Source organism: Aphelocoma coerulescens, chromosome 1, assembly GCF_041296385.1.
Source record: "Aphelocoma coerulescens isolate FSJ_1873_10779 chromosome 1, UR_Acoe_1.0, whole genome shotgun sequence".
NCBI classification, from domain to species: Eukaryota; Metazoa; Chordata; class Aves; order Passeriformes; family Corvidae; genus Aphelocoma; species Aphelocoma coerulescens.
In genome coordinates, this window is record NC_091013.1 from 5594077 (window position 1) to 5615080 (window position 21004).

Here is a 21004-nt window from a genome sequence, read left to right on the forward strand (position 1 = left end):
GGGCAGCGGCCGGCTCCCCCTAAGGAACGCCCGTCCCGCTTCAGGCGGGCGCTGCGGGCGCTGCGGGCGCTGCTCCGCTGCCCCTGCCTGAGGCCACGGCCGGACGAGTAGTGCAGGTGGCGGCCGGCCCGGAGCCTGCCCGGTGTCCTGAGGGAGCCACACGGGCTGCCTTTGATGTCCAGCTGTCAAGGACATCAGCTCCTTGTCGGGAGAATCTCCTGGCTGAGGCTTAGGGCTTGACAGGCACCAGTGGTGTCAGAGCTAAGGGCAGGTGCCCAAAGCCTGGGGAGAAGGAGCTCCTGCTCAGAGGGGACACCAAGGATGCAGGAGGGACAGGCCACAAGGACATTCGGCAGAACTTCCCAGATGAGGAAGAAACTCATAAAGCCAACTCAGCAGCTGTGCTGAAATCGGCTCTGACCGGGGATAAAAGTACTTCAGGCACGGGGAGACGGCGACCACCGACCCCCAGCTCAGTGACCCCAGAAACCCAGCGAGAACAAAGGAAACTCTTCAAAAGAAGAGACAGACCGAGCACAGAGAAGGACTAGTTAGCATAAGGAGCAAGGAAATCTTTTAACTAGTAGAAGAAAAATATTGAGATATTAGTTCATGTACTAATATTAATTATTAATAAGTTATTGCTAATCAATAGTCAATAATAAAAGATTATATTAATATTTAATACATACCAAACAAAAATACTATTATAAAATTCAAAGATAAATTTTGTGCATTATTTAATATTTATCATGTATATAATAAATATTGAGAAATAATATATTTTGAATATTATAAGATAATATCCTATTTGTAATATATGATATAGAACATTACAGATTACATATAATAAAAATGCAACATCTAAATGTTTAGATATGATACTATAAAAATATAATTTTAAAAAGAAATACTATATTAAATTAATAAGAGAGCCACATAATTGGTAGCCAATGAACATTAATCCCATTTTTGCTAAAATGTATAAATAGTGAAAAGTTTGATAGTTGCTGTGCTAGCTTTGTGCATTTGCAACCCAGCACCTCTTTCTGTGCAGAACAGTAAATAAAGGAAATACCTGAACTCTGTGTGGGGATTGGCTTCTTGCACACTGGGTGAAAGAATCCTTTTGGGACAACAGCTTTGCCGTGGACACATTAATAAAAGATGCTGCTTTTGCAGCCATGCTCACCTGTGCTGGCCCATCTCGGGAGCCAGACGGGCGCAGGCAAAGCAGCAGAGATCTGAAACCCGGCGGCTGCTGCGGCCAAGACAATCCCACGTCAGCCACGAGAGCCCCTCTGGGAACAAGCAACAAATCCCAGAGGGCACCTCTCCGAGCCGGCTCCTCGAGTCCCTGTACCAAGAGGTTGTCGTCCAGGCGTTTTGGGAACCTCCTGGAGCTGTTTGGACCAGCTGTGGGGTGTTCCCAGTGAACAGCCAGCAAGTGGAATTCCCTCCCAAGGACAAGGGCGGATGGTTTGGAGGTGTCCCTTGGTTCCTTAAAGAATCATTTGTCGGTGCCGTCGTCCTGGCTGGGTGGCCAAGAGCAGCCTCCCACAATGACACCCTCTCCATTGGCTTGTCCCTCAATCCTTACCTCAGAGGCTTTCAGGTGGCCTCACCAACTGCAGCTCTGGACATTCCACCCCCTCCAGTTCATCCGAAGCTCACGGCAGTGGCCCTCACACTCCCAGTGGTGCCCTGCACACTCCCACGGTGCAATGCTGCTTCAGCCATCCACAACAGGGCCTTGCCTGTTTGCACACTCACCATTGTGCCCTGCTTGCGCACCCCACTCGTGCTCACACTCCCACTCTGCACACTCTCCCTGCTCGCACGCTCACACTTGTGCCCAGCACACACATCCCATGCACACATCCCTGCATGACCCCACCCCTGTGCCCGGCCATCTGGATGGATGGGGCACTTTGGGATGTGCCTTAGGGGTGGTGCTGGGATGATGGTGGGACTGGATGGTCTTGCTGATCTCTTCCAATCTTGATGATTCTATGACTCAGGGATTGCCCCGACGCAGGTGCAGCACCTTGCACTTGGCCTTGTTGAACCTCATGAGGTTCTTGTGGTTTCACTTCCCAAGCTTGCCCAGGTCCCTCTGCACGACCCCGTCCTTCCACAGTGTCACCTGCCCTGCTCAGCTTCCTGTCCCTGCAAATGTGCTGAGGATGAGCTGGATCCACTGTCTGTGTCATTGGGAAAGCCATTCAAGAGCCCTGGGGCCAAGGCAGAGCCCTGAGGGACACCCCTCGTCCCCAGCCTGCAGCTGGACATGGAGCCACTGCCCACAACTCCTGTGTCTATCTGGCCAATTCCTCCTCCCCTGAACAGCCCACCCTCCAAACCCATAGCTCTCCTGTGGGCAGATCAGCACAAAAACATGCATACTAGGTGAGAGAGATAAAGAACTAAACTGAACAGAAAAAGGTTGAAATCATTGTTCAAGATCTTAATGACAAAAAAGCCAGCCTTCTCTAAGTCCAGTAAGATTTGTGAGTGTGTTATTTCTTAGAATTTCCTTCTGCTGCTGAATGCTTTCGTTCAATGAAGGTTTGGTCAGGTTCCAGCCTGGACCCTTCTTGCTGATCTTGCTCAGAGGAGGATACAATACTAAAAAAACTCTCTGTGAGAAAATTTTGCTCTCTAATAAGGAATGGGGATGGCGAGAGAGTCACTGACTAAATCCTACCTCACTGAGACAGGTCTGTGAAAAAACTTGGAAGTGCCAAGAGTTAGACCCTTCAGGTAAATGAAGTCTAAGTTTAGGGAGCAGATCTCCTTCCAGTCCTGACCCATGTTTTCATAGGCTTTGCCACTATGGTAAACATCTGGGAGACATCTACTATAAAATGAAAGTTAACACTTGTCTGATCCAATAATGGGTACTTGTCTCTGCAGAATATTGTCATGGAATAATTTTGTTTCTGAAAATAAAGCCCTCAAGCCTTTAATTAACCCCTTTCAAAAGGAGGATAGGCATCATTCACAGGATCTGCACTGCTTTCCAGTAGACCATCAGAGAGCAGAGAGTCCCCACTCTTTCTCCCTTAGAAATCCACCCAGGAACCTGTTCTGGCAAGAGGGCAAGAAATTGCTCTTTGTTGTTCACAAGCTGCAAAATTGGCCATTGAGGGCCTGAGCTGTACAGAGTTGCCTGCCAAGAGTAGGAAGCATTGTATTGCATTGTAATGCCAGGCAAAGGAATTTGCAGTTGTCCACTGGCATGTTCAGGGCCTGCACAGGATACAGACGTTTTTGCTGATTATCTCTAACTGGCCATGGACAATGATGTTATCTGCCCAAGGAACCTGCTACTGCTGCTGATAATGTCAGACAGCTCAACTATCTGACAGAACCAGATGGCAACTCTTCATTTTTGCCCATTTCTCTTGTGCAACTTTCATATCTTTTTTATCAGTTTAGCTTATTTAATTGTAGAAGTTGTTTGTTGTCCTGGAGAAAAATCATTGAGAATGCAAGTTTCAATGTTTGGTATTAAATCCTGGTGCCACTAATGTCCACTAATTTCATCCTACCATTTTATTTTTGTACTAAGGAGAAAAATCCAGCAGACTTTCAGAACTACATAGGTTAGACTTTGCTATTAATCACAAAGGTCAAAGTGACAGGAGTGAGGAGAGTTGTCCCCTAGTAATACAGACAAAAACAAGAGCAAATTAAAAGGAATTTCCAGCCTGGGACAGAACCAGCATCTCTCAGACTCCTGAAATCTGTCCTCTATTACTGCTATTTTGCTAATTAGTGAAATTACAATAGCTGTAAAAATTATGTAGCTCGTGTCTGAACTACTGTGTTTCATTCAGATTTTTAAAGGTTAATTTAAAGTAGAAAATCTCTTTGTAACCACTGAAGGAAAAGAACAAAATGAAATTACCATTACCCAGGTAACAGGACTAGAAATAGATGTGGTATTAATCAACATAGCATGTACACCCTGCAGCTTGAACTCAAGTGCAAACCTGTTCTGTTTCCAGAACAGCAGTGGCCTGGCTTCCCACTGCTTTGTGTGCACATTTCCCCAGGGAATAAGCTGTGCAGCTCTGCCAAGCCGATATCCCCGAGCAGTGAGAGCTGAAGCAAGGGACTCATGACTGCAAGACGACAGCATGTGATGCAAGACACACACAGGACAAACTGCTGAGAGATGCAGTTCATGACTGAGAGGTTTATTCCCATTGCCAGGAAAGGCCTTGTTCTTTTCCAGCTGTTATCACGTTTCATAAAACAAATACGCAGTGTGTGCGGAATTTCTGACCCAAAATCTAAGTCAAACAATTTTCAAGGTTAAATATCAAAAACCAGGTACAGAAGAGTCTGTGAAATCAAAGAACTAAAGGCAATGAAGTATCACCAGTTTCTTCACATTTTCCCCAAAAGTGCCTTTAAAATGAAGCAAACCAAAAACGTTTGTATGCATTTCTCTTAAGCTGGTGTCCTGACCACATGTTGTAGTGTATCACCCCATAACTGCTTGCATCTCCTACTTCTTTGCTTTCCAGAGCAGGGTTCTGCTCTGCTGATGGAAATATATTTGTTGACAAAGGGGTATTTCCACTTACTCAGCTACCCCTTTAATGCTGATTATTATAGGAAAGGTTATTCAAGGACGAAAAGGGATAACTGGGATTAAATTCCTGACAATGAGTTCTTTTCCCCAATATTAGGTAGTGGATACTAAGTGCAACAGAACTGATTCCTGAGGGTGCAGCATGAGCACTCAGGACAAAACTGCAAGCTAATACAAAGCATTTTAGCTCCCTTAGCCAAGCAAAGGAGGTTTCCTGGTTTTCATTAACTTCGACTATTTTGTTAAATGGTCCCTGGAACCAAAATGTGCAGCCATCAGCACCAGCCAAAATATTTGTATATAGTTATGGGGAGTTGTACCAGTGTAAGGAGTGCTTTAGCTTAGAATTGCCCAGCATAGTGGTCTTGCATGTTTCCATAAAAAGGTGTATTTTTAGTTTCTGAAGGAGATGAGGATCAAGAATGCCATGATATACAGTGCTATTCAGCTGTGGCAACTTGTGACAGCAATACAGCATTTTAAGCAGAACTTAGTTATCACTGGCCTGTCTCTCAGCTTGACACCCAGCCCCTTGGATGCTATCCCAGGAGCAGTTCCATTTACCTCAGTAAAACAGTGGATGTGAAGATTGCAAGACTGGGCCTGACATCTGGAGGCAAAAATGCTCAGAATACAGGGAGCTTTGTCAAGTCGGTGACAGAGAACAGGTCTGAGTCAAAGTGTAAGTGAATACATAGCCCACTTGATCTTCTGATCGTGTCATCTCTTAATATTGACAATTCCTGACAAAGTTAATCACAAGTTAATGTGGCCAAGTGAAAATTTGGCATGAAACAAGGATAACGGTACCCTCCTACATCTAATGTTGCTAATACTTTATGGCAATTATCACAATCATAAATTGGTACTTTACAATCTGTCTTAGCAAAATAAGCTGACAAGCAAAAATCAGTATCTTAAATACAGATGGTTTTCTGACTGAGGAATGCACAATTAGATGTTGTCTAGATGTGAGCAAAGCCTTTGACACCGTTTGCCATAGAATTCTGGAAAAAAACCTGGCTGCTTGTGGCTTGGACTGGCCTAGTCTTCACTGGAGCTGGGAAAGGGTCTGGAACACAAGTCCTATGAGAAGAAGCTGGGGGAGCTGAGGGTGTTTAGCCTGAAGAAAAGGAAACTCAGGGGTGACCTTATTACTCTCTACAACGACCTGAAAGGAAATTGTAGGGGGGGTTGATCTCTTCTCCCAAGTAACAAGCAACAGGACCATAGGAAAAGGTCTCAAGTTGCAATGGGGGAGGTTTAGATTGGATATTAGGAAAAATTTCTTCACTGGAAGGGTTGTTAAGCACTGAAACTGGCTGCTTGTGGCTGAGTCACCATCCCTGGAGGTACATAAGAGATGTGATGTGGTGCTTAGGGACGTGGTTTAGTGGTGGACTTGGCAGTGCTGGGTTAATGGTTTGACTTGATGATCTTAATGGTCTTTTCCAATCTAAATTATTTTATTATTCTAATTATTACTCTCTGATGGTCCAATTCTGCCACCCTCAAGACTTATTGAGGAAAGGAGTGGGTATTGATACTATTTTCACATAACCATGACATTTTCATTTTCTGTAACGCTGTGATGATTTATAGAATCCATATACAATGCACAAAATCTGATTTAAGGCCCTCTCTCTATGCATCTTCTATCAAGCTCAGGGTATCATAGTTTTGGCAGCCCCATATCTTTTCCGTTGTGCTTATATCGAAAATCTGGGCTTCAGGAGACCTTGGCAGGTAAAGTCTGTCCCCTGTTCCAAAACAAACTTACACACACCTATCAATATTTATAAAATACTTCTTTCAGCAGTTATGAGGAACAAACAAACTGAAAATGAAACCTCTTCAATCTTTCAAAACAATCTCTTCCTGTATGTTTCATAATCCCTTTCATAATGGCAGCAGGCCATACATTATGGAACTTGGTTGATTCCCTTCTGCTCCCTCACAGCTCTGTGTCATGTGTATTTGTAGGTTGTTATTAGAGTTGAGCTTTCATTAAAATAAAGAAACCATTGCCTCCTAGGTTGTATGTCCTGAACCTCAGACCCTTCTTACAGCCTCTTGCACTGTGCCGTTGTTCCATTTTGAATTAAACACCACTCCAAAAACTTGGCAGTACTTCCCCAGAGACCCAACCAGTGCTGAGTGTAACTGGAGGAGTCCAGGATGACCTTCTATGTCTGGCAGACTATGCTGTTGTTTATGCAGTCCAAAAGGTGATTACCTTTATTGCAATATTGAGACATTGTTGACCCATGTTAAGCTTGTTATTCGCTGTAATCTCACAATTTCTTCATGCATAGTGAGCTGGAATTCCAAAGGGTAACAACACAGACATAGGAAGGCAGCAGCCTGTGCAACAACTGGCCCATAAGGATGTTTGTCCTGTCTGCCCAGGAGCAAGGAGGGCAGGGAAAGATGTGTATCTTCCAGAACTGCTGGCTGGACAACTCTCATGTGTATTCTTGCCTCAGGTCTGCCACAGGGTGTGTTTGTGGTGCACTGCCAGGCTGAGCAGGAATGAGGGAGATGTGAGAAGGATTCAGGCGAGTCGTAGAAGGAGAATGTGGGAGGAGCACAGAAGATTTGTGGGAGAAAGATTGCCAGTTGTTGATAAACTGTGGTCTTTTTGACTATCCTCTTTCTTGATCAAATTCTGATAAACTTCTCCTCAAATTTCATTATTTCCAGCAAATGTTCTGCTCTGACCAAGGGGATCTGGTTTGAGAGGTCAGGTTACTTTAAAAAAAAAAATCCACAGAACTCCATGCACAGTCCCCTGAGAGGCTAGGAGCTGGAGAAGCTATCATCCAAGCAGTTCTACAGCAGCAGCTGTAGTAGGAAGCTGAGAACAGCTTCTCTATTGCTGACATTTTGATCTAACCTGGCTTGCCTTTTTCTTTTTTCCTTAATGAATTGCTCTGTCATCCATTGAACAGTTATTTGTTCCTTGAACAGTCTCAGTAATCCCCAAATTTGGAGGAGTACCTGGGAGTTATTTTTTTGAGAAGGATTGCACAGCAGGAAGCACAATCACTAGGAAATTGAAGCTTAGCTTCACTTTTTTCTGAGACATGTAGTCGTTTTTATGAGGAAGAGGCCTGACTTCTTAAAGAATAAATACAGCAAAGTCTGCAAAAAAACACTGCCCAGAAATTGTGTGCTCACCTTTACGTGAGCTGCTTTCTGGGAGGGAAGGAGAATTGTTTTCTGGCCTTTGTTTTGCTTGTGGCAGCTTTTTTAGTGTATGGACATATAGATTCCCCCATACTTTGAAAAATGTTAGGGCTGGATACTGTTGAGTCACACACATGCTTATTTCTGTGTATGAAGGTTCTACTCCTTAATCCATTAAAAACTATCAAGGGAGGCTTCAGATATTCCTCTGGGGAAAGCATAAAGTGTTCTAGGAGTTGAACTTTGTTGGACATTTCAGAATATTGGGAGGAAAGTAGCAATTCTGCGTAGAACTGGTATGTGTGTATATACGTTTACAAGGTCAAAGTGCTGCAATAAGCACTATTGCAGAGGAAAGGATGAAAAGCAGGGAAACGGGAAAAAAATCTGTATTCTAGCCATTGTCCTCTAAGTTGGAGGAGCGGAGCATACATGATAGAGATCATTCATTGCTCTAGCCCTCCATGGAGATGCACTGATTTCTGCAATTCAAAAAAATATGTATTGAAGGGCTGAAGCAACAGTTAGTAGCAAGGCCAGCCTAGAATAAGCCCTAAGTTTTTTAACCAGAGTGACAGCTGAAAAGAGAACAGTATGTTTCCTCATTTTCCAACAGATTACTTATGATGAGGAAAATACTCTTTCACCTTGCTAAGAAATAATCACGCTATTTCAAGAGTTGATTCAAAACTATCCACGGAGAAGAACACAAGGCATCAGGTGCCATTTCTTGTTGTGAGCTGTGATTGAACCTGTGATGGTCAATAGTGACAAATGGCCAGAGGAAGATGAAATTCCCAAACACATCACCCAGTCCCATCACAGCAGTCTTGATGTATTGTAGCACTTGCCAGCCAACGCATACATCTTCTTTTACTCTTTGGCAGCTCTCCGAAGGGTTTTTTTCTTTTGGGTCAATAACACACAATTGCACTCACTTCAGAACCTAGCTGTGAGGGTGGTGCTCTGTCAGGGCACCCACAGCTTGGGCCAGCATGCCACCACCAGGCGTTGCTGCTTGTGGGGCTGCCTGTGGCATCTGTGGCTCCACAGGGCTTTCTAACACTTGAGGAAGGAGAGACGTTGCACAAGTGGGGTGGCTGTCCCATCCCTGGCTTTCCAGCAGGATGTGGGCAGCTGTGGGTGGCTCATGGTATGGTAGAGGGGAACATCATTTGTCCACCCCACACTACCACTGTAACCCCTAAACCACTGAACCATGTCACCCAGTGTCAGATCCAGATGTCTCTTAAACATCTGCAGGGATGGTAACTCCACCACTTCCCTGGGCAACCTATTCCAGTGTCTGAGCACCCTAAAACTGCAAGAAAAAATGAATCTCCTCTGCCTCAGCTAAAGGCCATTCCCTCTAGTCCTCTCACTGTAGACATGGGCAGAAGAGACTGGCCCCCAACCTCACTACAACCTCTTTTCAGGTAGAAAATGCTCCTTTACTGTGTCCAGTTATGGGCTCCTCAGGACAGGAGAGACGTGGAGCTTCTGGAGCAGGTCCAGCAGAGGGCAATGAGAACGAGTGAGGGATCAAAGCATCTCTCTTATGAGGAAAGGTTGAGGGAGCTGGGCCTGTTCAGCCTTGAGAACAGATGACTGAGAGAGAACCTCATTAATGTGTATAAGTATCTAAAAGGGGGCTGCCAGAGGATGGACCAGGCTCTGCTTGGTGATGCCCAGCAAAGGGACAGGAGGCAAGGGGCAGAAACTGACGGTCAGGAAGTTCCACCTGAACATGAGGAAGAACTTCACTGTGCAGTGACCGAGCACTGAACAGATTGTCCAGAGAGGGTATGCAATGTCCCTCACCGGACATATTCCAGAGCCATCTGGACACAATCCTGTGCCATGCGCTCTGGGATGGCCCTGCTGGAGCAGGGAGGCTGGACCCGGTGCCGCACTGTGGTCCCTTCCAGCCTGACCCGGGCTGTGACCCCCGCAGTGCCGGGGCGAGGCTCCGCCGCTCCCGCCGTGTCCGAGCTCCGGGGCGCTGCGGGCCGGGGCCGCCGCTCGCCGCCGGTGGCTCCGCCGGGCGCGGGCGGGCGGGGCGGCCGCTGGGGCGCGTGACCGCGTGACGCCGGCGGGTGTGGGAGGGCGGGGGCGCGGGGGGGCCGCGCTGGGGCTGCCGCGGGTGCGTGGGAGCCGTGTCCCCTCCGTCCCGCACGCAGCCCCGGGCAGCGGCCGCGGCAGCGGGCGGCCATCCGGAGCCGGCCGGTGCCCGCCTCCCTGCCTGCCTCCCTGCCTGCCTCCCTGCCGCGGGGGGTGTGTGACAGGCGGGCAGGGCGAGCGCGTCACGCCGGCCGCGCTCCGCCCCCCGCTCCTGCTCCCGGCGCCGCCAGCTCGGCCCGGCGCGGGCAGGCGCGCGGGCAGCGCAGCCATGGAGCCGGAGTGCCGGGTGCTCTCCATCCAGAGCCACGTCGTCCGCGGCTACGTGGGCAACAAGGCGGCCACCTTCCCCCTGCAGGTGAGCGGGCGCGGACCTGCTCTTCTTCCTCCTCCTCCTCCTCCGCTCTTCGCTGCGGGGCGGCGCGGGGAGCCGGGCGGGCGGTGTGACGGCAGCGCTGCCCGGCGGGCTCCGGCGCCCGGGCGGCCCCTGCCAAGCCGAGGTAAGGTTAGGGCACGGCGGGGAGATGCCCGCACGGGCACCCTCCCCGGCGCCCCCGGTGCCGGCGGCAGTGCCCGTCCCGGGGCTCCGCGCACCCCGCGGCCGCTGCGGCTGCGCCTCCCGCCGGCTCCGCGCCGCTCCCGTTAACGCGGTTCCTTCTGGGGCTGTGGCACGGCGAGCGGGCTCGGCAGGGGAGGGGGAGCCGGGGGTGCTGCTGGTGGGTTTGCTCGGCACTGCGCTGCCTGCGCCGGCTCCGGGATGAGGGCGGCTCCGCTGCCGCCGACAGGCGCATCCAGCCGGGGCTCCTGCCGCTTAAGGCAGGGTCATCGCAGTGCCCTGTGCCGGGGACTCGGGGTCCGGTGTCCTTGTGCTGGCACCCAGCTAAGCCCCGCCTGCCCTCGGGGTCGGTGGGGCTGGGTGATCCCCCACCCCGGAGGGTCTGGGGAAGCCGTAGTGGGGTGTAAGGGCCACTTAATGACTGTGCAAGGCAGGGCCAGAAAAGCTCCTGACATGGCCCGGGACTCGAGGGTGTAATTGGATCTTGGCCTTCATGGCTGTCATGCGCTGCCTTCAGAGTTGTTTGCCTGGATGTCTCCGCTGGTGAGAAAACATTGGGCGAGACTTTGCACATCACACTATTGGCTCTTGGGAAGGGTCTGTATCCCCAGGGGCTAATCTAGGGCCTCCCCACCAAGAGGTCTTTGTGCCTTGACACAACGCGAGTCTGTATGGAGCTCTCTAAGAACCTCATTACCAGAACATGGTGTGTTGTGACATTGGTTATCTTGGTGTATGCTTACCGAACGATGGTGTAACTCATTTGGCTAAACAGGAGAGGTGATGTACTGTGAAAAATAATGTAAGTGAGATCCAGCCTGCAACAAGCCAGTGTCACACCCCCCTATCACCATCCAGTTATAATGTAACCAAGTCTATTGAAAATTAATGTATGGTGAAGAGTGATGTAGGTATGTAATCTGAGTATTGTAGGAAAATACGAGTATGTAGAGCTCCAGGCCAGAAAGGTCGTGAGCTGCAGGCCTGCTGTCCCTCCTTTCTTAACAAAATGATCTTGCAATTTTACTTCTCCTTTCAATTTTTGTGTTGCAAAAGAGCACACAGTAATACTTATTCCAGAAATCTCCAGTCTCTTAAACTGTTCTCTCTCTCCATTTAAATTCTCTGTCAAAGGTTCTCTTTTTTGTAGCTCAACCTGTCTGTGACACATGAGCTGTGTAACCTGGCAGATGGGTTCCTGGAAAGTGTCTTCAGTTCCTTGGCTATGACAGTATAAAATACTACTGGAGTTTAAAAAGTCCTGTTGTTGCTGTTACTGGGTTGTGTTTAGGAGGCTGTCACACTCATACTGTATAGTGCTCCTCAGTGTATAGTATAGCAAGAAGTTTCTGGGGTGGGAGGAAAGGAAATTTACTTGGAGAGCAGCCAAACTGCCATTACAGGCTGCACTTGCAAATCCTATGGAGGCAGCCCTTAGTGATATTGTGCTTGCTGGAAAGTTATCTAAACACTTGTTTTACTTGAACATCAGATGGGGCAAGGTGCCAGCAAGTGAAACTTGGCTTTTCTTTGTTTCCTTGAAAGAAGGAAGAGAATTAAAAACCTGGGTCTTCCTCTGTTATTGTTTTTATATAGGGATAAAAATGATACCTCTATCTGTTCTTGAGGATGGGTGCAACTCTGGCATGCTTTTATTTCCCATTCTCTTTTTCTTGGTTTAGTTTTCTGAACCAGTTAAGTGAGGCTCCCTTCGGAGCTCCTCAGTTTTTACTTTGCAGGGCAGGGTGTATGTAGATAAGTGTGTCCGTGTGCTTGTGAGGTCTGATGGGCTGAAATCCTGACACAACAGTTCAGGAATCTGCATTTGGACAGCAGCATCCAAGTAGAAAACCAGGCGTGGTTTCACCTGCTCTTTGCAGACTTCTCTGAAAATCACTCATTCTTGCATAACCCAATCTTTGGTGGAAATGTATGACATTATTATCAATAGCCAGCAATCTGCACAGAATTCTTTAAGGTCTTTTTTTAAACAGTTGGTTGCATTTTGTAAGGCTTCCACTAAAGTAAAAGCGAAAGTATTTAAAATGTAGGTGTGTGGAAAAACTTCCTTTGTGGAGTGTGTGGTAAATGCTTTCTATATGACAAACACAGCAAAACAGAGTTGCACCATATGTTAGAGCACTTATAGTAATGGAAGTAATAGAGCTAAGTGAGAAATGTTAGAACTCTTTACACCATTTCAGGTTAAAATACATTTAAGTAATTAGACAGTCTAGATTAACTAATAAGGTCATAGAGGAAATGTGCACCTGGATTTGCCAGAAAGTGAACTGCCCTCAGCACTGCTTTGAATTCTGCCTTGTCAAGAGTTTCAATAGTTTTTACTCGCATGGTCTTACTACCTCTTTAAAAAGTTCTGAAGGTACTTAGGAATTACTTTTAAAATACTATTAAGTTATTCCACAGTTGTATGTTTTGAGCTTTTAGTATCAGGAAGTGGTTCAGGATTGTCCAGCATTTAAGAGAGGAAGAGCAGTAGGGTGTACATGAACTTGGGGAGTTGCCACTGTCAGATAAATTATTTTGAAACACAAAAAAATGTTTGTAAGTTTCTAAATGTTTCTGATGTTGACTAACGTTTGTCATAGTTTTTATGATATAAAATAAAAATGTATGTTTTCACCGTGACGCTTTTATCATACATGTTTTTTCTTTAGAATTTGAGAACTCATAGAATTTGGCAAACTTGTGCCTCTGTTTTGAGTATTTAATTCCTGACTTCCTTTTATAGCTGCTTACCTTGAAGACATAGTTAAAAGCTGAGACAAATACCATTAATCATTTGGATCTGGAGAATGAAATTGTCTGTCCTGAACTGTAGAACACACCATAAACAGTCTCTACAGTACAGGATAAAATGGCCTTTTGAAATCTGTTAAATTACTTTATTTTCTTTTTAACTTTTTTTCCCCCTGCTAAATGGAAATAGTTGTCCAGGTATTAAGAAGGACTGATGATTCTCAGACTAATTCTCGGTAATTCTCCTCTGGAAAGAAAACAGTAAGTCTACATTTTTAGCTCTTTCTTAATTGCAGAAAAGATGGGAAAACAACTTTGGGCAGCACAGATGGTAATTTGTTTGATATTTAGGGGCAGTCTTGAACTGCCTTGTCCAGTATATGCTAAGACCAAAACCAGTATCAGTAGATCTTTGCTAATTATCTACTGCCTTAGCAAAAAAGTTTAAGACTTCTTTTTCTTCATTTTGTTGAAAAGTATAGCCAAATAGATTTAGTATTATGTAGAAAGATAAAGTGCATCTCTTAAGAGGACTCTCTTTCTTTTTCTAACTCTGCTATTGTGTTAATAGCATGAGTCAGAACAAGGATGAATCAATCAAAAGTCTTTACAGAGTAACAATAAGAAATGTTCTGTGTAGCCCTTGTTTTTGTTACAGATCAAAGGCTGAGGAAACCTAAACCTTAAACAAAAAATAAATACAAAGATGAAAGAATGCATTTGGTCTTTGTAATACCCAAAGATTGTCCTAAATTGCATATCTGAAACAATAATTATTGCTCTAGAATCATACTTCAAATGAAGTTTGTGGAAGCATGCTTTTTCCCCTTGCCTTTGTTCTTTTAAGAAAGGTAGATAAGGGCTGAATGAATTTAAAAAAACAACCCAAGACATAAAAAAATTCACAACCCCTCTGGGAAGGCTTGTTCAAAGCTGTGTAAAGAGCATTTGCTTCTTACGTGGATGTCAGCACACATAGCTGCAAAAGTCTGGTGAATACCTTGCACAAGGTGAGGCCCTGAAAAAGACTTGTAATCCAAAAAGTCCAAACAAGGTGGTTCCCCACCTGGCAGTCTGGATTTCTAGGGAGAAGCTTTAGCAGACCTTTCCAGAAGTGCTTGTCCAGATGAACTCAGCTCAGGTGCACTGAGAGAACTTTGAACCTCTCAGAAGATTGTAGGAGATGGACTTTCCACCTGCATGGTAAGCTGGGAGGGAAGGCGAGTTGGACAGGACTGGGAGGGACAAGAAAGCAGATCATAATCAAAAGACAACAACAACAACAACAACAAGGAGTGTGTGTATCACTTTCAGCTCTTAATGTTGCTTTGATATAGACCAGACTGAGGCTACTGAGATCTTGCTTTTACTTAACAGTAGGAGTTTATGTTTGTGCACAACTCTAAACAAAGAGACCTCCATATGCTTTTCGAACTCTTAATGGAATCTTTTCAGCTAGTAATGCAAAATAATCAGCTCAAAAAATTAGAGTGGCTTCAACCTGCCTAAAAGAAATGCAGCTGGGGCTGCAGATGTGCTGTGGACTCTGAATGGCTGGGCAGAGCCTCTAATGAACAGAGTGGGACTGACTGAACCATCCTCATCCAAGGTCAGGTCTGTGTGACTGTGGGATTCCTAGCTGTTCCTACAAGTCACTCAGTAGTGGCAGCTTGTTAAATAAGCCTTTGTCATGAGAATACAGAAATGCCAAGGGATGTTCACACAGGCTGATTGTATAACACAGTTGTAAAGCTGCAAAAAGCATTATAAAATGCATTAGAAGTTATTGTGCAATGTGTGTACTGGGCCAGTTGACCAGTTGGCATTTTAAGTTTTTTAAAAATATGATTATAAATATTTAGAATGATTGATGATTATGATAATTTGCTGATTTCTTCATAGTAAATTGTGGAAGTTTGAACCGTGCAGGTGCATATACTGGTGTTTGATACAGTAGTTACCCTGGAGTGTGTGTAGTGATGTGTAGTGAACAAATAGTTTTTGACATAAATGTAATCTTTTCATCTATCTCAACACAGCAAAAGATGAAGGAGGATCCCATTTGGTGTCTACAGTACATGCAGATATTGACTTGAGAGGAAGCAAAAATACTTTACCCTGATTCACCCACTGTCTTTGGAAGAAAAATTGAGTTGTCAAGAAATTGCAAATCTTATTAAAAGACTGGAAAACCTTGCCTAGAGGTGGATTTGCACTGTTTGTGTGGGGAATATAAAGTACTCAGAGACTCAGTAGCAAGTGTTTACTTGCTTAGGGCATTTTTGTATTAGGGATGGCCTTAGTTTCTGTCTGTAAGTCTTAGAGGTTTTTTTTAATTCTTCCAGTAGTTGATGTCATATTTCTGCTCCAGATGAAACAGTTGAGAGCATATATTTTTGTGTATAAACAAACAGGGACAGATAACAGAGTGAATAGTGATCAGGTTTCTGGGGAGAGAAAAAGGGCTTCAAGTTAAAGTTAATTCCATGTTAAAATGTATGGAAATGTATTAAAAACAAAAGTATAGTTTGAAATAATAAAACAAATTTTTAATTGTATATATGTGAATTGTACAAAGGTACACCTGAGAAAAACAGGGGACATAAAAAGTCACTGATAAATCTCTAAAATGTCCCTTTAAGTAAACTGTTGTCTTTTACTATTCCCTTTTTCTATTTATATCCAAAAGATGATGGTCACTTTTCCTTGAAAAGCATATTTAGTCATTTTAGATAAGGGATACAGCATTATCCATGCCTGACTGAACACATACCAGGCAGGTATTTTCAGCTTCTTTAGTCTGAATGAATGCAAACGGAAGTTCCACTTCAGTTGCTCATGTTATATGGAAAACAGGCTGGAGTTGGTGAGGCAAGGTTAATGTGAGGAGCTGGACATTAGTCCTGGGACATAAAATGTCCATTCTTCTGAAATTACTATATGCAGTAGAGTGTGCAGCTGCATGGTAATATATACAGAGGAGAAAAAATATTTATATGATGAGCATAATGTTTGAAACATGCCAAGGAAGTCTGTGCTGATAGATAATATGAGCCCCAGGAGAAGCCAGACTAGTTCATCATCTTGTGGCTTGGCAGCAGTGAGGTGACTTATCATAGCTGAAAAAATACTACTGTGCTGAACTACCTGAAATTTTTCAAGCCTTTGTTCAGGCTTTGTTCATATTTGTTCATGTTAATTCATCCGTGACACCTCTGAGCTCCAGTTCCCTTAACATCTGGAACAATTATCCATAGAGCAGGAGAGCAAACTGAGATACCAGAACCTCTTCTGTGGTTCATTTAAAAACAAAACAAACTTCTCTTCACCCTCTGTCATCCTTTGTAAATTTTAAGCATATGGCATAGTTTGGGCTGAGTAGAAATCCTTGCATGGTGATTTAACTTTGATGTCTTGGGAATGCAAAACACCTCGTGCCAGCTGGATGTGTGGGATTGAGGAGGTGCTAGAGCACACACTGGAAAATGGAAAGTCTCTCCCCTGTGGCAAAACAAAAGCTGGAGAGCTGCTTTCTGATCTGTGGATGCAGTGGGTCCCAAAACCAGCAGTAAATGGTTTTCCTGACCTGCAGAACCCTTCCAGTCTGGCCACAACTATTCCCCCTTCTCCCCACTGGGGGGTCCAGTCATGTTTTACCTCTCAGAAGAGGAACTGTGTGGAAATCTCCTGCAAGGATGGCACAGCTATCAGTGACATTAATAAGCTGAAGGGAGGAATCCATGACTTCAAGAACAGTGTGCATTGGAAACATCCAAGGAAGTGCAGTGCTGGTCTGTCCCACAATATCAGAATACAACATTTTTTCTCTTACTTCATTTGGCAGATCACTAGCCAATAAAGCCATACTTTCATATTCCCTTTATTGTTAATAATAAATTATTTGTTTTCTTCCTGAATTTTGCGACATTTATTCATAGCTGCTCTATATGGTAATTCTGTCTCCACCTTCTCTAAGGGAAAAGAAAAACAAAGTAAGTTACAACAGAAAAAAATTGTTGGCAAATTCTCAAAATTCAAAACTGATTTGCAGAATTGTACACTGGAGCTTATGGTCATGTATTTAGTAAAATCTGGCCTAAATCTAAACAAATTAAATATATGTATATTTTATAAATCTGTGTATCTTCATGTATTTTATGACATTTGTTTTGGGTGATGAGTACTATTGAACAAGGTTACAGTCAAGGAAAGTCTTTTTCCATCCGTCTTCTCTGTGGTTACTCTCATTTTTCTGGCAGGATACAGCCCCTGTCTCACAGGGGTGAGCACCACACTATCTGTCAGAAATTACCAACACAACTCTGTGCATTTAACAAAAATGAAAACAAAAGTTTTTTAAAACCCCAGCTGTTTTGTTCTCACTGTAGTTAATGGAAGTAACATTGTGCCTCTGCCCATTCATACAACAACCAAACAAATACATGGCAAGCTAGCGTTTAAATTTGAGAAGTTTTAAATGGTCACCTGTCGTGTAGGTTACTGAAATCTGCTGGTTTCAGTAGAGAAGCCAGATTGAGAAACACTTGCTCTGGCCTTACCACTGCCAGCTGGTCCTTCCACCTGCACTATTTTGTGTCCACTTCAATGCTCCAAGGAAAGTCATTTTGTGAGGCCATGTGGTAAACTGCTCTGAGAAGCCATCCAGGTTATAAATAACTTGGCAAAAATGGAAGAGAAGAAAGTGAGTGTTTATTTTGTGAGCCAGTATCCTGATTCAGTTCCCTAACATAGCCCCACAGACAACTCTTTTGGCATAGCTGAGGTGCCAGGGCAGGAGCAAGCCCCAGGCTCCTGCACCTGGCATCTGCTGAAGGAAACATTTTTCAGAGTACTCTTCCCTAAGACATCTGCTAATTCTGAAGGAAGTGGTGAGACATCTGTCCTCCAGAAGCTTCATTCTTCCCATGTGTGGCCTTGGTCTGATCTTCACATACTGTGGCACCTCCTTCAGGGAGCTGTTTCCTGTTCTGTTTCTCCAAGTATCTCTCACCATGCAATTGAACATCTAAACCTGTGGTGGGAGAGTGGGATCCATTCACAGTCTGCCTAAGAAGTCCACATAAAGCATGTGCTGGATAAAACAAATATCTCTCTTGTAGGGTAACTTCACCTTAGATGTACAAAATGTGCTTGCCCACACCTTGCTGATGGGCTAGTGGTTAGGGACCTGGCTAGCCAAAACATGAACAGCAGGACTAAAAATAAAGTAAAAATCAGAGGAAAAGAATGTGCTGTGGGATCCTCCCCCCCCCATTTCATTCACTAAAATAAAAGAGATAATTTCCACGCCTGTTGAACCTGTTTCTGCTGTCTGTGTCTGCCTCTCCTATCAGTGTTTGCAAACTTCCTCGTGTAGCACTGCAGGATTCCAGCTGGCAGGAGTTTGCAGTGACAGTATGGTGTTTTTGTCAAATTACATCCAAGTGTAGAAGGAAGCAGCATGAAGATGATGAATCTGAAATCTGCAGTGAACCTACTTCTCCATCTGAAATCAGCATCTGAAGTCACTGGTGCCTGACAGTAAACAGTGTCAGGTGGAACTTGTTTCTTGGTTGGAAGGCAGGCAGACACCCACAGCACCACGTCGTTCTGCTATTTTTATGGTTGTCCTTTAGTGGGAAGAACGAATGGGAAAACAGCAGCAGAAACAAGTTTTTTCTTGTTTTTCATTGGCCTTAACCTTTAAAAATGGATGTCCTGCAGATCCATCACTTAATACTACTCCAGATGGCAGGAATGGCCTCCTGCCCATAGGAAGGTCAATAGAGCAGCCCTACCACAAATCTTTTGACCCTGCAGTCATCGGGATCCTGATCTGTTGTGATGCAGGGAGTAGTGCTGACTGTGTGTCTTGCAGGCACAAGAGGCTGTTTGTTGAGTAGCCTATGGAAAAATGGTCATGATGTAGAACAAGGGATTTCTTAGTGCTGAACATAATGGCTGAGAGGGAATTTTGATAAAGGCATATGTTTTGTGTGATCTGAGTATCCTGCATTGAACAGTTAGTAGTGCATGTCAATCAGTCTGTCCAGGTGCAAAGAAAAATTAGTGACCTGGTGGTATTTGCTCTGAAGTATTCCTGTGTCTTCAAAGCTTATTTGGAAAAGCATCTTTAAGGCATTACTGGTAAATCTTGAATTTGGCCTAATTATGATTCAGATAAGTACTTCCATTGCAAGCCTTTTCAGAAAAATCAATAAATTATTTGAGAACAGATTCACTGCAGTCTCAGGCTGTTCTAGTCTTTTCTATTCAGATGGTCATGATATTGCAGCTGGATCAGCCCATCAGCAAATTCTCAGTGAGTACCAATTTTGCCAGAGCACTGTGACAAAAATTGTAGTCTGCTCTGGCAGAAGAGAGAGGATTTGTTTTCTGCTCCAGTCTTTACAATGTCCTCTGTGGTGTCCAGTGCTGAAGTCAACTTACAAATCCTGAAAATTGGTATGCAGTTGATCAGTGGTAAAAAAGGAGTGTCATTCAAGAAAGAAGCCCTGTTCCAGTGCCCAACCACCCTCTGGGGGAAGAACCTTTTCCTGATATCCAACCTAAACCTCCCCTGACACAACCCCAGGCCATTCATTCAGATCCTGTCACTGTCACCACAGAGAGGAGATCAGTGCCTGCCCCTCCTCTGCCCCTCACGAGGAACTTGTGACTGCAGTGAGGTCTCCCCTCAGTCTGCTCCAGGCTGAACAACCCCAGCTCCTCATAAGGCTTCCCCTCCTGACCCCTCACAATCCTCATAGACCTCCTTTGGATGCTCTCTAATAGTTTAATGTCTTTCTTACATTTTCTCAAGGTCATCTGGTGTATATTTTTACTGTCTGTTTTGTAATAGTCTGTTTGTAACCTCAGAATTTGAAGTGGTCTGTTAATAAATCACCAATAACATGTCCAGCATCCCTGTCCCCAGTTTATTTGCTCTAGTATTTTTATCCTGGCACAATATCCCCAGTATCTTAGTGATTTTTCTTTGCAGTGCCTTGTCAAATGCTGTGTTAAAATACAGCTTAATTATATGTACAGAGTTCTTTTTAGATATTTGGTGTGCCTTATTAAAAGCTCAGAGGAAAAATAGATTGGGTTAGTCAATAGCAGTTTCAATTCAGTTTATCAGCCCACGCCAGCAATTATTCCCGCTTCACTAATTGTCAGGACTTGCCTTTTCTTTTTCCCAAGTTCCTATTTCTCAAACTGAACTAGTGTTTTTACTTTTCTGCACTTTTCTGTATGTTTTTTTGGTTCAGCAGCAAATGGAAGGAGATGCAATTAAGTGAAAGAGCTGGCACACAGTGAGAGGCACAAGCTGCAACTGGGAAATTTTTCTTTTTCCTCCATTCCAAGTTAGTTTGATTAGAGAAATGCAGCCTTTTAAAACATGTTTCTCTGCCATCTCCAGAGGAATACAGTGGAGCAGTGATGTTCATTGGAACTGCAGTGATGGCTGTGTGAGGTGAAGTTCCAAACTGTAGGACATTATTGCAAACAGCTTGTAGTACAATGGATACATAGAGCAATTCATGGCCTGACACAGAGGCTTTCTTATTGGAAAGTATTGCTGCCATTACTTGGCAAAAAACACCCCAAACCTCTATTACCTCATTTGACAGGGTAATTTTAACTGTGGTAGTGAAATTAATTCTGTTAATGTCTTTCAATTAAGCTTGGCTTTTATACATATATATACATGTATATATATATATAGTTGGAGGTATAGAATGGATTTGGTTTATGTGATACAGTAATTTTTT

The 21004-nt window shown here is 44.4% G+C and overlaps 1 protein-coding gene across 1 annotated transcript in view; it reads left to right on the forward strand.

The window, feature by feature from the left end:
* The first annotated feature begins 10063 nt into the window (after window positions 1–10063).
* Window positions 10064–21004, forward strand: part of PDXK (pyridoxal kinase) — a 36461-nt gene continuing 25520 nt past the window's right edge. Inside the window, exon 1 of the mRNA XM_069022150.1 lies at window positions 10064–10271. Coding sequence (XP_068878251.1) covers window positions 10185–10271 — 87 coding nt within the window. The 5' untranslated portion in view covers window positions 10064–10184. The remainder of the gene's footprint in view (window positions 10272–21004) is intronic.